Source organism: Hippichthys cyanospilos, chromosome 2, assembly GCF_059441005.1.
Source record: "Hippichthys cyanospilos isolate Australia breed blue-spotted pipefish chromosome 2, RoL_Hcya_1.0, whole genome shotgun sequence".
Taxonomy (NCBI): domain Eukaryota; kingdom Metazoa; phylum Chordata; class Actinopteri; order Syngnathiformes; family Syngnathidae; genus Hippichthys; species Hippichthys cyanospilos.
This window is the reverse complement of record NC_142370.1, coordinates 11,542,795-11,564,347: the sequence shown is the minus strand read 5'-3', so window position 1 is coordinate 11,564,347 and position 21,553 is coordinate 11,542,795. Positions and strand designations below refer to the sequence as shown.

General features: G+C 39.9%; 3 protein-coding genes across 8 annotated transcripts in view; 1 reads left to right on the top strand and 2 right to left on the bottom strand.

The window, feature by feature from the left end:
- Nucleotides 1-5,896, bottom strand: part of LOC148427292 (sodium-driven chloride bicarbonate exchanger-like) — a 32,335-nt gene extending 26,439 nt beyond the window's left edge. For 2 of the 4 annotated variants that reach the window (XM_088436765.1, XM_088436774.1), the window contains exons 1-2: nt 5,662-5,896; nt 3,605-3,634 (exon numbers count right to left, since the gene is read on the bottom strand). In XM_088436765.1, the coding sequence (XP_088292891.1) occupies nt 3,605-3,634; nt 5,662-5,709 (78 nt within the window). In that variant the 5' untranslated portion in view covers nt 5,710-5,896. Of the gene's footprint in view, nt 1-1,067; nt 1,314-3,604; nt 3,635-5,661 lie in introns of those variants that run through there. The other 2 variants (XM_088436791.1, XM_088436783.1) reach the window with 2 other exon arrangements.
- Nucleotides 5,897-6,956: 1,060 nt separating this feature from the next.
- On the top strand, nt 6,957-14,390 carry LOC148427291 (serine/threonine-protein kinase 24-like). Its single transcript, XM_088401948.1, has 11 exons — nt 6,957-7,618; nt 7,864-8,094; nt 8,196-8,252; nt 9,663-9,771; nt 10,556-10,713; nt 10,997-11,182; nt 11,260-11,408; nt 11,813-11,936; nt 12,402-12,470; nt 12,549-12,685; nt 12,764-14,390. Exons 1-11 carry the CDS (start codon nt 7,583-7,585, stop codon nt 12,795-12,797), a joined length of 1,290 nt encoding a protein of 429 aa, XP_088258074.1. The 5' UTR covers nt 6,957-7,582; the 3' UTR covers nt 12,798-14,390.
- donson (DNA replication fork stabilization factor DONSON) lies at nt 14,299-21,096 on the bottom strand. Of its 3 annotated transcripts, none has more exons than XM_088401898.1 (11): nt 20,590-21,096; nt 20,278-20,352; nt 18,701-18,901; nt 18,373-18,551; nt 18,192-18,267; nt 17,181-17,371; nt 16,837-16,983; nt 16,186-16,384; nt 15,404-15,473; nt 15,198-15,328; nt 14,299-15,105 (listed from the first exon to the last, which is right to left on the bottom strand). In XM_088401898.1, the coding sequence occupies exons 1-11, from the start codon at nt 20,992-20,994 to the stop codon at nt 14,965-14,967; spliced, it is 1,815 nt and encodes a 604-aa protein (XP_088258024.1). In that variant the 5' UTR covers nt 20,995-21,096; the 3' UTR covers nt 14,299-14,964. The 3 variants fall into 3 exon arrangements, with proteins under 3 accessions (XP_088258024.1, XP_088258033.1, XP_088258042.1); XM_088401907.1 differs by having other exon boundaries at nt 14,299-15,048; XM_088401916.1 differs by having other exon boundaries at nt 14,299-15,045.
- Nucleotides 21,097-21,553: the final 457 nt, after the last annotated feature.

Here is a 21,553-nt window from a genome sequence, read left to right as displayed (position 1 = left end):
AGGTTTTTAAAATCATTTTTTTGAGCGTAGTTACTGTTGGGTTTGACATAACAATGCTTGTGTGTTTTCCAGCAGCTGGATCCATATCGTCACGTGACAATGGTGAATCTTCACCCACCCTTGCTGCCAAGTCACAGGCAGCTTGAGACGGCATTATAAGCATTAGCCAAACTGTTACATCACAACCAGTAAAGAACAGCTCAGTCGTTTTGAAAACATGAACTTGGTTGTTTCATTTTATGGACTCCAGAAATCAGCCATTAGTAAAACAAGCAATTGAAAAGTCAATTTGACATATTATGACCCCATTAAAGCACCCGATGTGCTTATTTCAAGTCATGTATTCCATACGTACATGCTCCTTATGAGTAATCGTTTCCCAATATCATGTAACTCTCTGGGATGCAGGTACAATGTGTGACCTAATTTCTGCAGTAAGCTATTCATGGGTGTTCCCTGGGGAGCAACATAATGAAGGTTAAATTACTATTGCGGGAGCAACTTTGGAAACATACAGTTTACCCCCCTGCCCCCCAAAAAAACAAAAAACACACCGCAGCAAGAGGCATACGGTACATGTTAAAACGGTAGGTAACAATACATCAGGTTGAGAAAAGTTGTTGACAGACAAAGGAATGCAAATCCATTTCAAGCTGCATTCATGTAAGAACTACAGATGATTCTGTTGCTTGTATGTAGTTTACAAAGACAGAGACGGATTATAGGTGGCTATTGCGATTGGCGAGAGGTTTTCGTTGTCATGGTTTTTCATCCTTACAGATGGTTACCGTGGCGATGATCGCTGCTGAAAGCATCACTACTAATAAAAAGAGACATATTCCTACTGTGTAAAAAGCCTGTTGAAACAGCACAAACACGTGAATATTTTTGTCAATTTTTTTCCTCCGTGAAGCAACCGGGATCAGTGCAGCAGGTGTAAGCCCCAATCTCGGAACAGAACAGTCCCATCTGTCAAGCCAAGCTCCCCGGGACCTCTCTCATGCACAACAGCACATTTCAAACCCTTGGCAAGTACTTTCCAAATAACATGAATTCCAGTAGCCTACCTGGTAACTAAATCCCTGGCTGCAGTCCACCGAGAGCATTTTTGGTCCCTTGGGATGGGACAGGATGGTCGCTGTCCCCCTTGTTCTGCAGGCGGTAGCAGCTTGAGAGGGTCAGAAGAGTTATGTGTCCCACTCGGATAGATGACGTAGCTCACCTCGATGTCAGCTCGGAAAAAAAGCTGGCAATCTCGCATCCGAAAAATTCCAGTGAAGAAATGCAACTCAGCTCAGCTCTGATTCAGTCGTGTCTCTTCTCATCCAGGGTCAAATGTGTCTCACTCGCACTCATCCGCCAATCCGCCCATCACCCCCACCCCTCAACAGGGATTAGCGCTGTGACATCACCGATGCTACCACGATTTGAGCACATCTTGTTTCTTTCCGAGCCTGGTAGATTTGTTACCACAAGCCTTGGGTCAGGGACTGCATAAAAGTTCATATTTCAGAAAAAGAACAGCAATCGGGGCAATCCTGTCAGACTCCCATCACTGTTTAGACTAACTTTCGTCAAGTTCAAGCCAAGCAAAAACCACAACCAGCACCAGTCAAAACTAACACCGTGCCCAACCAAAAATAGATCAAAAACAACTACCGTTACTTTAGTGTTTCACTGTTGCTCCACTCACACACATCTCTGCCAATGCCATTGTGAACGTAATTTTTTTTTAGTTGTTACATTTTGTTGGCGTCATCTGACTACTTCTCATGTTTTGATAGAGCACTAAGAACTAATGCTCATTGACTGCTAATTGCTCTTGTACAGGAGTTACCTCGGTATCACGGTAACCTAAGCAGCTGATTAATTTGCTCATGCCTTAATGGATAGATAGAAGGTGCTAGTGTGAAAACATCCTAAATTGTAAGCATTCACTTATAATAATATTGATAAAATATGATGCTAAATATCGATGTGTTGATGAAAAAGATTACAGGATTGTGCTTCTATAAATACTGTAGTACGTTTGGAGGGATGGTGTTCATTAGGGTAGGGAATTCATGTGCATCGAATGTTTATCAATACTCTCAGTACAATTTTGGGGGATGATGGAGTGGAGGGTGATGGGGTATTTATGACCCAGGCTGGTGTCAATACATCTCAAAAATTGGGGGTCAACTTTACAGCAAATTTATAAATATAAATACATTGGATCGATTGGTCCATCATCTGATGAGCTCCGTGTTCAAATAGCTCACTTGATTCCCTGCTTGTGTAAGATGTTCTGTTCATAAAGTACTAGCGCAAATAGAATGGTGAGTAAAAAATGGGCAACCCAGGTACATTAATTATTCATGTAGATTAAAAAAAGCTAAGCAAAGAAGGAAAAACTTCCAAAAGGCATCACATTATATCTGAGACATTCTTATATGTTCTAAAAACTTTTTGTTTTTTTATCCATCAGTCACATTTTCAAAATAACTGGGACCTGACACTGTCATGGATCAGTCACAATCATCATCTGGAAAGATCATCTGTTAAATAGCCAGATTCGTCTGAAATTGTCCCAACAACGGAACTAAAACTGAAAATAATTGACCATCACAAAGCAAGAGAATGCTATAAGAAGAGAGCAAAGTGTCTTCAGATCCCAATATCCACTGTTAAGAACATAATTCAGACATGGCATCATCAGAAATAGTGAAAATTAAACCAAACACTGGAAGATCAAGTAAAATATAAGAGCATGATCACTCCAGAAATATTTGGCCAACATTGGAGTCGTGGGACATGATTCTAGTGTGAAAAGATACTGTACTATTTAGTAATCAGGGAAAATTTTTTTTTTTATGTGCTCACCATAAAAATCCGTGTTTGAGGTTCGCAAAATCATACATAGGCCTGACGCTTTATGGAAACAACTTCCGTGGAGCGATGGGGTCCAAACTGAACGTTTTGGCCAGAATGAGCAAAAGTACGTTTGGAGAAGAGAGGACACAGAATTCACTGAAAAGAACCTCTGTCCAACTGTTAAGCATGAAGGTGGATCAACAATGCGTTGGGGTTGTATTGCTTGAAACACCACAAGTGGAATGAAAATGGATTCAATACATTTTGAATGCTAACTTGATCAGGAGGAACACAATACCTGTTGCACAATCTCAGTCAGCAAAAAATGTCATAGGGCAGAAATCCAATATCAGAACACTCTATAAACATAAGTGAGGGATTACACTAAAGCGGGCAATAGAGAACAAAAGGAAACATGGTTCATTTTGCATGTTTTTTCCCGTGTGTCTGAATCTGAACGTCAGATATCCCAGTGCCTTTGAAGAAGATTCAGTACAACATTTGAACAGCCGTCAAAGGTTGGCTCCTCCATACTTTGTGCATCTGGTATCTTTTCATTGACTTTTTAAGTTACTGTGGCCTGCTGCCCAGCTTTTACTTACAGTCTTTTAAACAAGATTAAAAACTAAAAGTGAAAGAGCCTTGCAGTCTTGATAATTGTCACATTTTTTTAGCTCCTGGTAATTTAGCTTCATAAGCAATCCAAGATACTGTGTTGATAAATTGACAGAATTCAAGTAGTTGTACTTACCACATTTTTAGTTTCTTGTGTACTTTGTTCCTGCAATCAAAAGACATCAGTCTTCAGGACAAAAAGAAAGACATTTTTCACTCAAACAAGTAACCAATGTCACTAGATGAGTCTGAATGACACATCACAAAATTTATTCAAATTTACAATGTGAGAATTAGAATATTCAATTTATGATCGCACCCAACCACACCCCAAAAATGAAAAAGCACGCTAAAATATAGGGCTAATGTTACACACAAACAAAGAAATTGTAAGGTGCTAACATTTTGTATGCTAACATACAGCAAGATAAAGAAACTGAGCTAAGAAATCGCTAAAGAGAAATTCGTATATTTATGGAACATATTATCAAGGGGAACATTTATGATAAACAGTGGCAGAAAATGGTGAAAATATGTGTTTGGGATTACACTGTTGAAGAATCAACGTCAATTTTAAATAATTCGCCTGCGGACGGAACTGTTGTTATGAATTCTGACTTCCCAAAGGACCAATTACATAGGAGGAACAGCTTTTAGTGAGCACAGCCTCTTGACACGGTTTTGTATTTTACTGTCAGTAAAACGCCTGTTTTGTCTCCATTCACTCCGCCGAGGTAGTTCCCAGCGCTCCGCAACCTTCGTGAGAAGAAGTGGTCAAGATGACGCACATATGGATGAATGTTTTGTGGCCGGCTGGCATTGAACGAAGTCATGAAAGGGACAAGGCAGCCATACGGTAAAAAGTGCAGCTTAAGTAAACGACACGTTTCACCTCCTAGTTAGGAATATTGGTACCATATAACATATGTCTGATAACAAATTAAATTGCCAATTTTCCAAATATAATTTCTATGCATTCTATTTAAATAGAACTGATCTTAAAATATCATGACATCGGCCCTTTAAAATGGGTGAAGGTCAATAATTTTGTTAATCACTAATGATAACCATTAGACACCTCCTTGCTTTTGTAGATGCAGGAATTCTTTTACTCACCTGTTAACCTATGTATCCACCCATTTTAATTGTTGGTCAAACATGGATTATTCCACAGTAAATTTGTGCCTCACCACAATAGAGGTTTGGGAAATGCTGCTTTAAATCACATTGCATCACATCAATACTTGCTTCCCGGCAATTATGGCTCTACTCCTGCTCCACATAGACATGACATCCTGCTGACACTATGACAACACATGGAAGAAGAGGGAGAACGAGCACGCTATGTACCGTAACGGTTAAAAACCTAGTAAATACCTCCCATCTCCCTCCAGAAGGGTGACTATTTTTTCTCTATCTTTCAAGCTCCTGAATAGTAATTATGACGCTACAGCGACTTCAGACATCCTTGTTTGGATTCCGCTGTTGGCTATATGGAGTGGGCCTCTGACCTTAGTGGACAGATGTTCAATTTGAATTTGCATCAGCTAAAGATGATTAATCCCAAATAGTGTGATGGATGTCAGAGAATTCAGACCTTCTTGCTAGTGTAAAGTGTGTGTGGTAAAATCAAGTCAAAGATGCCTCATCCTAGCTCACAGGTTGCATAAGAGGCTGCAGGAAGTAGAGGGCGCGTGAAGTACACATTGGGCTTGGGTACAAATTAACATTCCATTTGCGTTTATAATAACTGCTGCTTTGAATGACACTGACAGCATTTGATTAAGTCAATCTTTAGATGAGCTGTATTTTGTCTCCCACAGTTTGTTACTTGAGAGACCAATAATACAGTTCTCACTGGTAGTGTACAACCAGAATTTAAAAAAAAAAATGTTGATATACTATAACTGGTTGGGCTTGTCCAAACATGTAAGGTCTTGCCTTAATTGACATTAAATGTTGACATTAAACGTGGCTCTAATGAATTGGCCTGTTACTGTAAACTCGAATTACACATTGCGGAGAACCTGAATTAAAAAAAAAAAAAAAAAAACACGTTCATTATGTGAAGCACTGTGAAAATAATCAAGAAAGATAAACTAATAAAACGACCGTCTTGTGTTTTAGTCTAAGGAGAAATACCCAAACGTGGATATTTCACATGCGAACGAAGACAAAACTCATTTGACTCACCGCTGGTAACAGAGGCTCCATTTGAGCACCCTGGTCGGTAATGTCCATCTTTTCCTCCCCCTCCTACCAAATGTGTTGCTTTTCTTCAGTCGAGACGCTGATTAAGGCTGACGATGAGGAGAGTGGCTAATACGGCTTGCTCTCCCCTCCACTCGCTGTACAGTATATTTACCGGTTCGAGTTTTCTCAAATGGAGGTGGCAAACCATGTCCTACATATTTTACGCATGGAGGAGGGCGGTTGTGCCTGCCCATTCTAACGTGGGGAGGGGGATCGTGCCGGAAAGCCCCCGTACGAACTGATTGTAACACCGATACGTGCACATTTTAATCATTTGTGATTAATACACAAGAAACGGTAGCTGGCGCATTGACTTTGTGTCTTACGTTTTTGGCCGTCTATAAATGAAGAGTTCCTGATGCGGCAGTGGTACAAAGCTCATTTATTTATACTCTATAGACAACATGTGGTAAAATGACGGAAATGAAGTCACATCGTGTAATCTTGTGCACATTTCAGTCTATGCGGCACGCGATCGAGTACCGCCATCGCGCATCATGACGAAGGATGCTGCGGCACAACACTCCTGGACTATGGCGCAACCATGTGGTAAAATGTGGGAACAATCTAGTCTACTGTAGTGTAGTAATTAATTAATTAACCTTAGCTCAAGTACTTACGACTTGTCTGAGATGAATTGTACAACATATACAGTACACTTCATATTAACATGGGTAAAGGAAGGAAAATGCAAAAGGGTTGAGATGACGAGAATCAATTAAGGATGGGAAAGGGGAGAAAAAAGGACAAGAAAGTGCACAGGAAACAAGAATGGGAGAAAGGAAGACTAAGAATGGATGCACAGATGGGCAAAGGGAAAGAAAGGATACTAGGAATGTTGGATAGAATTTAAGATGAAAGGGTGAAAAGAAGGAAGAGATGATCAATGATAAGAAAGGAGGGAAGGAAGTGTCTTTTAGGCAAAGGCAAGATGGAAAGGATGTGAATAGGGCAGGGATATTGGACAATTGGAAAGAAAGATGACGTAGGGAACGAAACGAGGGTTATATGACAAGAAAAACAAATACGGATACGAAATAAGTACTGCGGTCGCAACATTCACTCAGCATTGCCATTTTGCAAGACATAAGCAATTAGAATACAATAGCACGGAATAAACGCAAATATGAATACTGTAAACGATTGAACATCGGCCACTTTGAAAATTATCTTCTCTTGGCTGCTCACGCAGACCGGTGGAATCGTTCAGATCAGAACCGCCCTACAGTGAAACGTCATAACTATAACAAGATGGCTGGGAGTTCGGGGCTAAACTGAGGAAGGCAACCAAAACACTGGCTGCTTCGACCTTATAACGAAGAGTTTGTGCGAATACAGTTGCCTTAAGACTCCGCTCTTTGGCTTTCCGTACATGCCATGCCGGGGTCGCCGTTGTTTGCGGCCACTACTAGCAGACAACATTCGGTTGTCTGTTATGATTGGCTAGCTAGGTAGCGAGCTAACGATGCTAACTGTTCAGCGAGCTAAAACTGTTACCGAAAGACTTCACTTTGACAAAGTGACAGAGGGCTAAGGCCTGTCTAGCAAGTTCAATTTGGTTCCCGACCATCATGAGAAACCGCTGCCACCTCATAACATCTTACCGACGTTGAATTAAAGGGAGGCGTTAAACGACTCGGAGCTTATCGACTGTCTCACTGTTAGCAAACGTCTGTTAGCGTTTCCAGCCTCTTATTATGCATCTCATTTTTGGGGGGAGTTTCTGACATTATTTGAACTCCACAACAGCAGCCTAACAGTCCCCGGACATCGTAGTCCCGCGGGCCTAGCTGCCCATAGTCGCGTAACCTATCGAGTGGTGGATATTAGTTTAGCCTAGAAGCTCTGAGGCAGTCCCACCATGGCCCATCCCCCTGGGAACCTGCCAGGGATGCAGGTAAGCCCAACGTTTATTGCTCTCATAGTCGATACAAGCATCAGCAGACAGACTTTAAAGACCAGTCCGAGCTAAACATTGAAACAGACAACATATAATAGTAATTTTAGAGCGCTTGACAAGGTGCGTAAAGACTTAATTTATATTCAAGTCCGTTAGTGTTTATTTTCTCCCCAATACTTTTTTTTTTTCTTCCTTGTATTTATTTGTGTGTATACAATCATTACCTCTCCACATCCACCCAGAACATCAGAGTGGACCCAGAGGAGCTCTTCACCAAGCTGGAGCGCATTGGCAAGGGCTCGTTCGGCGAAGTCTTCAAAGGCATTGATAATCGTACTCAGAAAGTGGTGGCCATCAAAATCATTGATCTGGAGGAAGCCGAAGATGAGATTGAAGACATACAGCAGGAGATCACTGTGCTGAGCCAATGCGACAGCCCCTTTGTCACCAAATACTATGGCTCCTACTTGAAGGTGATGTTTCACCAGACAATTAGTTCAATGTTATTGGAGGAGCCATCACTCACATTTCTCTGATTCATGATTGATTCATGTGATGTGCCTCAACTGTATAGGATGCCAAGTTATGGATCATCATGGAATATTTAGGAGGAGGCTCAGCTTTAGATTTGGTGAGTCTTATGAGCTCTCTTTTCTTTAAGTTGTCAAAACATGAGAATTACTGAAAGCAATGCATTTGTGATAATGAACAAAAAACATTGTGGCAATGCATATTGATGTCGGAACACTTTTTCAGTGACAGTTGTGGTAAGACGCGGGAAATTGAAGGCGATAAGAAGCGTGAGTAGATGCACACAGAATTGCTGCAAAAATCATGTTTTGGGTTGAAGTTGTAATGGTGTACAAGTTTGAACCTACATGTTGACATTCACTCCTGAGGCAAACCTTGTGGTAGAAAAGTCAAAATTCCACACCAGGCATTCATTTATCTCAGAACATCAAAGCGTGTCCTCTTTTCACCAGTGTTAGTGGCCTTTAATTTTCTTTGTAATCAAAATGCGGAATATACATGTATTGGTTTAAACTTGGACTAAATATCACATATTGAATCATTTTACCTACTCATTAACACGGTCACGTTGGTTGAGGGATTGAGCTCACGGTCTCTTGCAAGGGTGTGGTGGATGACCAGATTAATAATGTCCTGTGTTTGGGGCTTGATTCTAAAAATATAACAGTCTGTCTTTGTTTTTGTTATTTTGGCCTCTCTCCCATTGTGCTGTACTGAGATTTGGCTGAACTAGGCTACATGGGAAATAAAGATCCAGCCATGCGCAGCTCAAATCTTAGAATGTTTCCCCATTTCATTAAATGCATTGTAGTAAGTATAGTAAGCATTATAGTGCAGCAATTGGAGCAGCAACTTGCTATCATAATGTTAGAATTAGCACTGTAATACATTTTGTAATGATTAGAGAGGGACAAGTACCAATACCAGTGTATCAGTATTGTCGGCAATGCAAGCCTCATTTGAAGGATATTTATTATATCCTTCAAATTTTTTGATATTATTACTCATTATTTGATATTTTTCTAGTTCCATATTGCAAAATGGTCACAACTGGGAGGCCGATATTGGAATCGACTGCAGTCACAAGTACTAAACTTGTGACTGCAGTCGATTCCAATATCGGCCTCCCAGTTGTGACCATTTTGCAATATGGAACTAGAAAAATATCAAATTGATTGTTTCTTGTGGTTTTAACGAATTATTGCTTTAGATATACAGTATATACTCTGTGTGTGTGTGTGTGTGTGTGTGTGTGTATATATATATATATATATATATATATATATATATATATATATATATATATATATATATATGTTAATGTATATGTTTTTAAAATGATCGATTATTTTTTGGTGGGAAATTTTGTGTATCAAAAGTACTAGCGATATCGGTACTTGGTATCATTGACTAGTCACGAATACTGGTATTTGTTTGGAAACGTGGTATTGAGCATTCCTAAATTATGACAATTTTGATTTTTTTTTTTTTTTTTTTTTACCTTTATAAGATGGAGCCAGGTGCTCTGGATGAGACCCAAATTGCTACCATTCTGAGAGAGATCCTCAAAGGGCTGGAGTATCTGCACTCTGAGAAGAAGATCCACCGAGATATCAAAGGTACATTCTCATGCACACTTATGTCTCATGCATTGAAAGCGACCAATCAGTGTCAGAAATACATTTTAAATAAAACAGCTGGCATTTTACATTTTATCTCTGCTGTATGCTTCAATTACAAAAGAGAAACTACTTTTTCCCATTCCTAATTTTGTTACATGTGAATCGGTTGGCTCATGATAGTTCACCTATGAATCTAAACTGACCTTAGCCAGAGCTTTAGAGGGACCACCTCCATTTGTGCACATGATGGTGAAGGTTGACATCTCATTATACTTTAATATTGACAAATGGCTTTCTATTTTATTCTGTAACAGACATGGCAGCCTCAAGAGGGGTGACACCGCCCATGTAATGTAATATGATAACTAGACCTATTATTATATTTAAAACATACTGTTGGTCATTAAGAACACATTTATTTGCAAGTTTTTGAATCATTTATTCCTTCTTAATGAAAAACGGTCTAACGCTGACACATTGTCTCTTTAAGGCATGTCGATAGAGAACTATTTTCATCTGCAAACATTTTTATCAACTCTGCCCTTATGCTTTTGTTTTAGTCATTTTAAGTAAATTTCATTGCGGTTTCATTCACCTCATGAAATGTATTTACTGTTGCTGTTTACAATTTCTAGAATGTGAAATGTTCACATGGTGGCACATTTTTTTCTAATCAAAATGCTTCAGGTTTTTCATTTGTTTAAAAGTCTATGCTAATTCTAATAACAGTGTGGTCAAATGAATCATATATGTTTGTTGTTTCAACTCTGCATTTCCCCAGCCGCCAACGTGCTGCTTTCTGAGCAAGGCGAGGTGAAGCTGGCAGATTTCGGCGTAGCCGGGCAGCTTACTGACACGCAGATCAAACGCAACACGTTTGTGGGAACACCTTTCTGGATGGCCCCTGAGGTCATAAAACAGTCTGCATACGACTCTAAAGTGAGCAAAAAAACAACATGAGGAACAGTGAAGGTTAAACAATCTTGTTCTGGGGCTATGATCAACCTAGATATTTGACAAAAACACAAAATGAAGAACAATGAAGGTTGAACAATCTTTTTCTGGGGCCATAATCAACCTAGATTCTAAAAAACAAAATCTTGGACTACTACAAAGGAGTATTTGTCACAAATGTTGTTTTACCTTTGCCGTGTTTCAATTATTAGATACCAAATATTTTGAGACAAGGAGAAACGCAGCAACATCTTTGTTTGGATTTCAGGCTGATATCTGGTCTTTAGGCATCACAGCCATTGAGCTGGCGAAAGGTGAACCGCCACACTCGGACCTCCATCCCATGAAAGTTTTATTTCTAATCCCAAAGAACAACCCTCCGACATTGGAGGGAAACTACAGCAAGCCTCTCAAGGAGTTTGTTGAGGCTTGCCTCAACAAGGAGCCCGGTTTTGTAGGTATTTTCATCCAGGTTCTAAGTTACCCATCAAGGTTGAATTAAAAGGGTTTTTGCGGGTTTCATTTTTGCAGAGGCCGACCGCCAAGGAGCTGCTAAAACATAAGCTGATTGTACGCCACGCCAAAAAGACGTCCTACTTGACCGAGCTGGTGGACAAGTACAAACGGTGGAAGGCAGAGCAATCAAGAACCACAGAGTCAAGTTCTGATGAGTCAGACTCGTAAGCGGTCACAGCTCTATTTGTTTTTGCAGTTGTGGAAAATAACAAATATATAGTTGATAGTGAGTATTCACGTACCGGGTACCTGAACGAATCTGTCTTTTTTGATGACTCTACTTTCGCACCCCATATGTAATGACATAAAGATACGTATCACTTGGGCAAAGCAGATATTTGTAATGTGCCAGATGATCACAATGGGAATTCTGCACATTATTACCAGTACAAAAATCTTTTTTTGTACTTTTTGTCTTTACTATTAAGTACTGCAATCCGCACTTTGAATTTCCTTGAACAAGCACCTTGACTTCTACTTAAGTGCATACCAGTGCCATCTCTGCATTTTTGTATATGACTATGCTGTGTTCGCATAAATCTGACACGTTGGTTGACATGTATATTAGGGAGCAAGATGGGCAGGCATCAGGTGGTAACGACTTTGGCAGTGACAACTGGATCTTTACCATTCGGGAAAAGGACCCAAAGAAGTTACAAAATGGCGAGGGACAGTCAGCGGCAACTGAGCAGGTAATGTACCAAGTATCTACAACCTCACATCAATTGCATTTTTTAAATTTTTTTCTGCAGAGAATTATCTTTTCTCCTTTTGGAGTTAATTCTTTTTAGGGATTGTCACAGATGTCCGCATTTCTTCTCTACCAAACTATGAAGAATAAATGCTCTCCTTCGTCATCTTGTATCGTGATTACAACTTCGTCTTCGAACAGAGTTTAGTGCGCCACTTCATTATGTGTTTCAAAGTGGCATGTAACTGTAAATTTGGACTTGGCCTGTGTACCTAACCTAGGGGAAAAAAAAATACCAAAACATTTGTAATATAGCGGGGGTTCACAAATCTCATTCACCTGTCCTCTGTGTAGATCCGGGCACTTGATCCTGAGTACATTTACCACACTTTTAGACACGGATGATATGATAGTTTTGTTTATATTTGCCATTTTTTCTCATTTTATCCTCTATGATTCCATACAGACTAAAGACATTCCAAAGAGGCCTTATTCACAAAGCCTTTCCACAGTCATCACTCCTGTGTTAGCCGAGGTGACAATTCAGTCGCAAAATCCGCAATGAAAGTGTCAAGAACCTTTTGAGTGGCTAAAGAGTTTTTAACATTCCCAGCTCAAGGCTAGACATGAACAAGTCAACCGGAAACCCATGGTTCTGGACGACTTGAAGGCAGCCATCTTGCGGGCCGAGGAAGTGTACCCTGGAATTTCGGATTCCCTGGTGGCGCACATGATCCACAGGCTTCAAAGGTACCACCAGCACCATTTTCTCTTCTACTGATTGGGATTAACTTTACATTTATGATTTTTTTTTTTTTTTTTGGGCAGCTTCTCCAAAAGCAGATCATCTTCTTTCCCATAGTGAGTGGCACCCTGCTACCTAGCCACGGAACTGTCTCTCTCCACTCTCACATGCACACCCCTTTGCCATTGACCCGTTCATTCAGTAGCAGCTGATTTTGATCACCATCTATTCTGCCGGGACTCATGCTATGGCATTTTGCTAGGCCATGAGTTGAGATATATCAGGCCCCAAGGCAAGACTTAAATCCACACCCTCCTTGTTTAACCCAAGATAGCGGCATATCCCGGTGGAACCTTTTTGACAAAGCATGCATGGTGTGAATGCCGTGTTTACACCAACATGCCCAAAGGTAACCAGCAGCGTTCTTCTCAGGTAAAGTGCTTTAAGTTAACTGTCAAGTGGGTGGGGTTGTCAGTTTGCAGGAGCTGTATCACTGTGTACAAAATATGTCCCCTACACATTGTGCAGATGCTTCTACTGCTAAAGGAACTTTTTTTTTTAAAGATGCACATCATTTCATTTTGGATTTCTTTCTTTCATCAGTGTGAGTTACGGAGCCCCGGACATAATTATGGTAACCAAATAGGTGCATTGTACGCATAAAACGATTATTGGTAGTAGGGATTAGTGATAATATTGGTATATTTGTGTATTGCAATATGAATCGAAACAACAATCGCGTATCCCAATATGACATTCACTTTAACAAAGTATGATAGCAAGTCAGCAAACGCCCAGGAGCTGACCAATAAGGTCAACAAAATTTCTATACTTACCATCATATATCATGTTGTACTGATGCTTATTTCTAATACTTATTTAGTGGGTTCAAATAAGCGTTGCAAGAACTTGAACATCTAGGTAAACTAATAGCGTGCACTTTAATGAGAAAACGCTAAACAAAATGTCCTAAACCTAGCCGTTACCTTTCCATTTGTAGAGAAGGTGCACTTGTTACCAACTGGCTGTTGTGGAGCCACAGCCACTGGTCACAACAAATTAAGTTTTGTTTCTACATTACGGCAACAATGTCCTTCCCTCATTTTATGTCTGGGACTCTGTAGTGAGCAAGTGTTTTCTCTCTCTGTTAGAAGTTCCAATCCTTTCATTTCAATGGCCTGGATAGTATAACTATATTCAAAGAATGGGAGATTTATGTGACAACAAAGCCAAACAATGCCACTTGTCATGCCCTCACACATGAAGTGCCATGGTCTGTTTTTTGTTTTTTTTTTAATTCACTGTAAGAGTCTTCATTTCAGATTTTTTTTTCAAGTCCATGAAAGTGAGGCACTTATTGAAAGAGAACTGAAAGTAAACATTTTTTTACAGTTGCTAATAGCCATGTATTGCTATGTTTACTTAAGAGCTCCAGAATCTACTGTGCAAAAGAAGCAATAATGTTGATAGGTTGTATCACTTATCAGCACAGGTAAGAAGCAAAGTAAGAAATATATGGTATTTTTCTAACTGCTGTTATTGAATTAAGGAATGCTTAGCAGAAATGTACAAAAAAAAATACTCTAAAGAATTGTGTAAATTTATCATAGCTGGCAGTTTATACTGTATATAATATTTGCTGGAGTCATTGCTCGAGAAATGAAATGTAAGCTTTCAAAGTGGCACAAGAAATAAAGATGCTACTGCTAATTTGTGCAGAAAACATTTATGTCGACAAATTTATACAAAACAATCATTTTTTAGCATACACTTTCATACCAATGAACCTTAATAAATAACTGAACCCCACCACGTGAAATAATTACTGCCTATATTATAACTCAAAGGTGTCAAATTGCAGTCCTCGAGGGACGGTATCCTGCATGTTTGCAATGCTCTCTCAAGCACACCTGATTCAAATTACTAGGAGCATTTTCAAGCGCCTGCAGCGCTTGCTAATGAGCTAATCACTTGAATCGCGCGTGTGGTGTGGGAACGAAACCTGGAAAACACGCAAGCTACCAACTGGCCCTAGAGGACTGTCGTCGGACACCTTTGCTATAACTGAATTGTATTTAGTAATTTCAGTATGTGTGCATTTAAACATTTAAGATAAGTGGCATAAGACCAAAACATTGCATTAATTTTGTTAAACATTTCAGAATGTTAACCAATTTACACATTGAAGTGCATTTTGATTTGGGCAAAGAAATAAATAAATAAAACCTGAAGATGATAGCACCGACCCCCTTCGTTAGCTGAATCAGGAGGAGCCAGAAGCAAATCACTTCTTCCAGGTGTAGCTGTAGTTGTTCATAGTGATCTGTGTGAGAGATGCCTTCTCCAAGCTGGATGGTTGCTGGAGCTGCTGGATGGAGGCCAGATTGAGGCCAAATGAAGATAGGTCCGATGACCCACTAGCACACTACCGCCCCCCCCAAAAGAAAATATCAGAAACAATATCAGAAAAAGTTTACATTTAAGTGTTGTTTTTTCCCCCACCAAGGGGCACTTTACCTGTTGCTTAGTTCCGCGAACATTCAAGATGGCGGTCGGCGCATGTGTATAAAGAGTGGCTGAGAAGTTTCCTTTCTGTGCGGGTCGGAGCAGGGTTGTAATGGCGTGCAGAGAGGATGGCAGGATGGGGCCTTGAGGGGCGAAAAAGAACAAACTGACTTTCTGCAGTCTCCCAGCTTAAGGTTGCTTCTGTGTCCCATACGCACCTGTAACCTCCATGCTGCTCATGTTCTGATATGATGTACCAACCTGGCTCTTGACATTCACACAGCGGGCCTGGAAGGATCACAGCACACCTGGGTCATCTAACACTAACAATGTAAATTTGAAAATAAAGATATTGTGCAGGTATGTTGTTAAAAAAAAGGCACAAACCTGTTGACTCCTTTTGACAAATAGCACCCAAGAGTCGAAGAAGACAGCATTAAAATGTTGAGTTTGCATGGCCAGCCCAAGCTGTTACTAAATAATCATTTAGCCACCCCACCAAAGCAGTATTCAATTCTGTCATCTTAATTTGATCATGCAGTAGCGATGATGTTAACACAGTTAGTCGGATTTGAACTTTTTTTTTTTTTTTTAAACAATTTGAGGCACATTTATTATTCCCGGGGATTCATTTTTATTAAGTTACTGTGTTTAGTATGTCACCACAGTCGCTGGTGCAAGAAATAAATGTGTGTCTCAACCGGTCCGTGACACAAAAAAAGTCTGGGATCACCGATCTAAGAGTGGTACATCACGTCGTCATTTGAGGGCTTTTCAGGTCACTGGTGGAAGTTCTACTTCCGATTTTTTTTTTTAAACAAGCATCTATAGCTTGACCAAAGTAAAGACTACTTCCATTCCTGCAATTGTTTGTATTTGGAAAAAAAAAAAAAAAAAAACTTCAACAGGTCCATCAGAACTGGCTTTTTAACATTTACTTTAAGTAATCTATACTTCTACTTATGTACAGAATGATAATATTTCTGTCATCTGTGATTACCTTTAGCAAATGCATAGCAGCTCCTCTGAAAGCAACGGGGGCCAGTAACGTAGGTGGTAGCCCCGCCTGAGATCCGGCCGCCGCCACTACGCTCTTGCAGTTGATTAGGAAATTGATGAGCGTGAACGTGTGCTGCCCCTCCACATACACCACAGACTCCGGCTTGTGGTCCACGCTCACCGCTCGGCCTTCCTTGCGACTGCATGCAGATCGTCAAGGGCATCACGTGACAAGGAAATGGGACGCGGCATTGCAAAGCTGGAGGAGACACTGGAGGATACCAGGGCTATCACAACTGACAATTTTTCTAAAAGATATTCTGTTGAATGATCCATCGATTACCCAGAGAAAATTTGATCGTGCTTTAGTCTATTAACTAGTCATAAAGTCAATAAACCATTTCTCAATTACTGTTCATTACCCAATGCTTTTTAATCTCGTGATTAGGTTCGACTTGGTTTGTTTCGCAAAGTAACATCAGATATGTGCAAATATATCTTTCAGATTTCATGAAGAATTAGAGGTCAGAGAATAACATGTGGCTGAAATCAGATAATTTGGGCAATATTAGTGAAACAAGGCTCTGAAAAGGTTGGTCAATTATTAAAATTGGTGTTGATTAAATGATTAATTTTGACTACAAGAGGATACAGTTGGATGCCAACGCTGTCTGGTTTGTTAATCTTGTCCTGAACTCCCATCTCCTTCAGCCAAGAGAGGCTGCCGGCCCCATCTTCATCGTCGTCATCAGCTTCAGGGCCATTTGAGCAGCACACCTCTTCTTTGTGTTTGCAGCTACTGTGATAGAAGTATTTTGATACATGTATAGGTGGGTATAGATAGATGGGTAGATGGATAAGATACAGCAGATACAATATATATGATTGCATGATAGAGCCATTGTTCCAGTAGTCTCCAAAAAAATGAAGTGAAATTAAGATAGCAACAATACATTTTCCTATTAATTAAACAGAAGATACAATATCACATCTTACTCTTTCTGTTGCCCTTCCTCATCAATAAGATGCTGTTGCTCTTTGCTTGTTGTCCTTCCCTCCACTAGAGGCAGGCCGAACTCGATACCTTCATCTTTCATGGCATCCCGAAGGCCTCTGGTTGTGGGAGAAACCAGTGCATTAACACTGTCTGACCCACCAAGTCCTGCAGCCCGGAACAACACTGTGAACTGACAATGAAAACAAACAGGTACATGTTTATTTAGAGTATATGAGTACTGGGGAAAGTAGATGATATCCACTGAACTAAAGCTGGAAATCATGAAATAAGTCAAATCCTTGGAATTTCAGCCTCTAAACAGTATATATTCTTAGATTTTGCCGCCATCCGTGAAAACAGATGTATGTTATCTTTGTTATTTTTATGTAATTCTTTATGCAATTGCAAACGTCTGCTCTTATTCTGAAAAACATGAAGCGATACATTTGCCTATTTTCTGACATTACAGACCAAAACAGATGAACCTTAATTCCTTTGTTTGTGAAAGTGCTGCATGTTTAACTGAAATAATGCCCTGTTTGAAAATGATGTTCAATACAACTTCTTTTTCAGTCCGATGACAATTTGAGTACTGAACTCCCTGAAGCTACTTATGATACGCAACCCCCCTCTCGCAAAACGGCTCCAAGACTAGCGCCAATACTACTATTGGCTGACATCAGGAGAACCGATTCTTTGAAAGAGGGCTTAATATCAGTTCGATATTCGGTGTCAGAACTTACGCATTCTGATTATTTAATATGGGGATGGGCTCTAAAACTTTTTTAAATGCAATTAATCGATTAATCAATAAAATAATCAACAAATTAATAATTTATAAATAACTACTTTACAGCTACAGTTAGAGGTAACTGTTTTATGGGGTTCTAGGGAACAGTGCATCAAGACCCCAAAAGTGCAGAGCAACACATCATAATTCTTTCCCTCCTGATTTTCAAATTCATACATTTCCTGTTGGCATTTGCTCAAACCATATAAGACAATTGTACCTGATAGGAGCAAACATAGAAATAAGGACACAGTTTGGCCTTTAATAGACTGTAGAGTGATGACAGACTGGCCGACCTGCACAGACAGACAGAATTTGTTTGTCCTCTACAATGTAGGTCAAGGTATAATGTTAACATCAATTTTGCTTGGTGGAGAACTGGAAAGGACTTTTATCCTTACCAGTCACTTATTAGACCTCGCTGCAGTTCAGCATCTTGAGCCCAGGGAGCACTCTTTCCAGTAAACCTGCGATCAGCATTGATTCTCGGGAACAGCGGCACCCAAGACAGGCTGGGATGCTGCCAATAGATGAGACTCTGCTGGAAGGCACAGCGAAGCTCTGTGCATGACTTTGGATCCTGTAGGAAGAACAAAGGAAACAAATTCGATATATATGTACTGTATGTATGTATACGTATGTATGTGCGTGTGTGTGTGTGTGTGTGTATGTATATATATATATTTAAAAAAAAAAAAAAAATTTTAACACGACATTAGGTCGCTATACCTGTAGATTGTGGGGCCATGCGGTGAACTGTGCTCGGCAGTGCTGGCTGAGCCCAGAGGCTTCCTCTTGAGCTTTTGGCTGCTCAGACCAAGACAACGACAGCGAGGATGTAAACAGAACCCGGGTCTTCAAGCTCCAGTCTGCTGGATACTCTGTGCACAGAGGTGGCGCGATGGAAAGAGGTGAAATGGCTTGCGGGCTCTGGATTGAGAAAAGAGAGAGGAAAAAAAATAAAATAAAAGGTCAAATAAATGCACTGGAATCTTGAAACTTTGATACCCCTCAACTGCAACTTGAATTGGTATCAATTGGGAATATGACCCAGATTTTCAGGCATTATCACCACATTTTTAAATTCAGGAACATGCAAAAGATTGATGAATAAATAATAAATAACATTGAATAATAACAAATAAAACACAGTGCTTGAAGTTGTAATTTAATTCGAGGATGAGTTTTAGGAACACAAATTTGTCAGCGTGTTCTGAGAGACCTAAATGTGAACTCTTGTTGAACATTTGAGACTCCTTGTCAAAATAGAATGTAGATAATAGATCCAGATAAGAGATTAAGGTACTGTTTACAAGAATAGACACATTTAATGGTAGACATTTGCTGAGCTGTTTACAAACTGAATGGTAAAATAATGACCAATAAGCATTGGCTTATTACTTAAGCAGAGAAAGAGAAACTACAAGATTTCCGGGAATGGATTTTTTTTTTTTTTTACTTAAGCAGAGAGAGAGAAACTAGAAGATTTCCGGGAATGGAAAAAAAAAAAAATCCACCACATATAATACATGTGATGTAGAGTTGCACTGGATGGAGGACCAGCAGTTTTCAAATTGAGGTTCAAGTACGTACTCTCAGGCCACGTAAAGGCACTTCAGGAAGTATGTGCAATTTTAACATAATTTCTGCAGTTTAATCCAAGTTTAATACTTTTTAATGCCATAGCAGGACTGGTAATTTTTCCTTTTCAAGTAAGAGTAAATTGTTTGGCTCATGGAATACTTATCGTAAAAATGTGAGTCACTCTTTTCCAGCAAAACTATTTTATTTTGGTTTTTTTTTAAACAGGTGTGTATTGTCATTAGTAATACAATTTTCTGGCAGACCTGTCAGAAATGAAACAAATGACCATACACAATCGATAATTCCGGGTTAAATACGGCAATAGATACCAATCCAAACATACTTTCAAAGTTTCATAAATCCGACAAAGACTGAATAGCACACAGTTTTAAGAGTTTCTTTTATCATCCAAAAATGCTTTGAACTGGTTATGGAGTACTCTGCTGAACAAAAAGACAGAAGACAATTTCATAGGGGGTACATCATTTAAAATAGATGAGTTTAAAGTCACTGTGATAGATGTTCAAAAGCTAGGGCAGTTATAAGTCACAACCCTACCTGTAGTGATGAAACATTCTGAAAATTTTATCTCATCATTACTATCTAGAATTGCATAAAATTACCCCCCCCTCCCCCGCGCACGCACACACACACACACACACACACACACACACACACACACACACACACACACACACACACACACACACACACACACTTACCTTCAGCAATGGTGTTTTGACATCTTCCTCGCTTTCCTCAAAAAGAGAGACATCTTCTGAGGGCGAAAGACACTCCTGACATAGGGAAAGGGGTTAGGGGGCGAAGACATTCGTACGTACGGCACTTAAATTGTCCGTGAGAGATCTTCAAGCGTCCCACGGCATATTGTCCAATTTCCCATAATAGCGCCAAAAAGGAATGTTCATTTTAAAAGGGATGGGTGACTTGAGATATATATATTTCGTGCTACAAATGAACTAAACTTGTCAAGTCAAGGGAAACATTTCTTCAAAATATAACTGACAACTAACCTGATTGTCGTTTTCGTGTAGTTCCTTGTCCTCTACTTTGCTAATCAATTCAGAGAAAACAGAGTCGTTCCTATTAGTTGTGAAATCTCCTGTTGCTGTTGACCTTTGCGCCTCGTCGTTCTCGAAAATGAGACATTTCTTTCCCGGACTGTTTTTGTTTTCAATGTTTGCGAAAGGGTTCCTGCGCTTCAGCCCACCACCGGAGCTCGTGTGGCTTTTGAAAAAAAGTGGCCCGGGCGAAAAAGGCCGGACACACGACGACGGTGGGGAAGAACTTTGCTCGGTACCGCCGGTGTCAACACCCGGGCTAGAAGCGAAAGCTTCGCTGCGGGTTCTTTTCTTTCGCATTCGCATAATTTCCGAAGGTCGTTTGAAACTAGGAGAATAGCTTGAGTCTTCGGTCATTGTGCTGGCAGAAGGTTTTTGCGGAAACTCTGTAACTTAAAAAAAATCCTGAAAATATCATCCACGGAGAAACAAACGCTTTGAAAAACTGGCGCCTCGCGGTATGACGTATTACATTTCTTCTTCGGCATGTCGATTGTCTTCTTCGTTTAGTAAAATATAGACTGGCTAGCGTTTATTATGTGCATTACCGTTGTCTATTGGCGAGGAGTGTATCGCTTTACTATATTAATGGAAGTATTTTACAAACCCATCTTTTAGATGGTCAGGGTCAAACATCGGTTTCGCATTCTACGTGTCGTTCATTTTAGCTCCCCAGCATTCAGTGCCAGCTCTTCATGATTTATTCGTAGTTCTAACAGAAACTAGAAAGTACTTTCTAGTTTCTACGACTGGTTTTCTCATTTCAGCGTGCTTCAATGATCACTTGGTGAGGACATCAATTTTGGTTTGTGGGTGAGTCATCATTGAAATGTATTCAGTAGGAAACTAAACAGGCAAACGAATATTTTTCAATAACTAAGTTTAGCTTTCTGATAACAAGGAATAAGACAATGGG

What these genes read in the sequence shown, in the direction of transcription:
- donson (XM_088401898.1), bottom strand. Translation starts at nt 20,994, where the DNA reads ATGACCGAAGACTCAAGCTATTCTCCTAGTTTCAAACGACCTTCGGAA. An exon ending in GAGGAAGGGCAACAGAAAGA is followed by an intron (nt 16,984 to 17,180) that starts GTAAGATGTGAT and finishes CTTCTATCACAG; the next exon opens with TAGCTGCAAACACAAAGAAG. An exon ending in CTGCTATGCATTTGCTAAAG is followed by an intron (nt 15,474 to 16,185) that starts GTAATCACAGAT and finishes TGATCCTTCCAG; the next exon opens with GCCCGCTGTGTGAATGTCAA.
- LOC148427291 (XM_088401948.1), top strand. Translation starts at nt 7,583, where the DNA reads ATGGCCCATCCCCCTGGGAACCTGCCAGGGATGCAG. An exon ending in TCAACAAGGAGCCCGGTTTT is followed by an intron (nt 11,183 to 11,259) that starts GTAGGTATTTTC and finishes TCATTTTTGCAG; the next exon opens with AGGCCGACCGCCAAGGAGCT. An exon ending in ATGATCCACAGGCTTCAAAG is followed by an intron (nt 12,686 to 12,763) that starts GTACCACCAGCA and finishes TTTTTTGGGCAG; the next exon opens with CTTCTCCAAAAGCAGATCAT.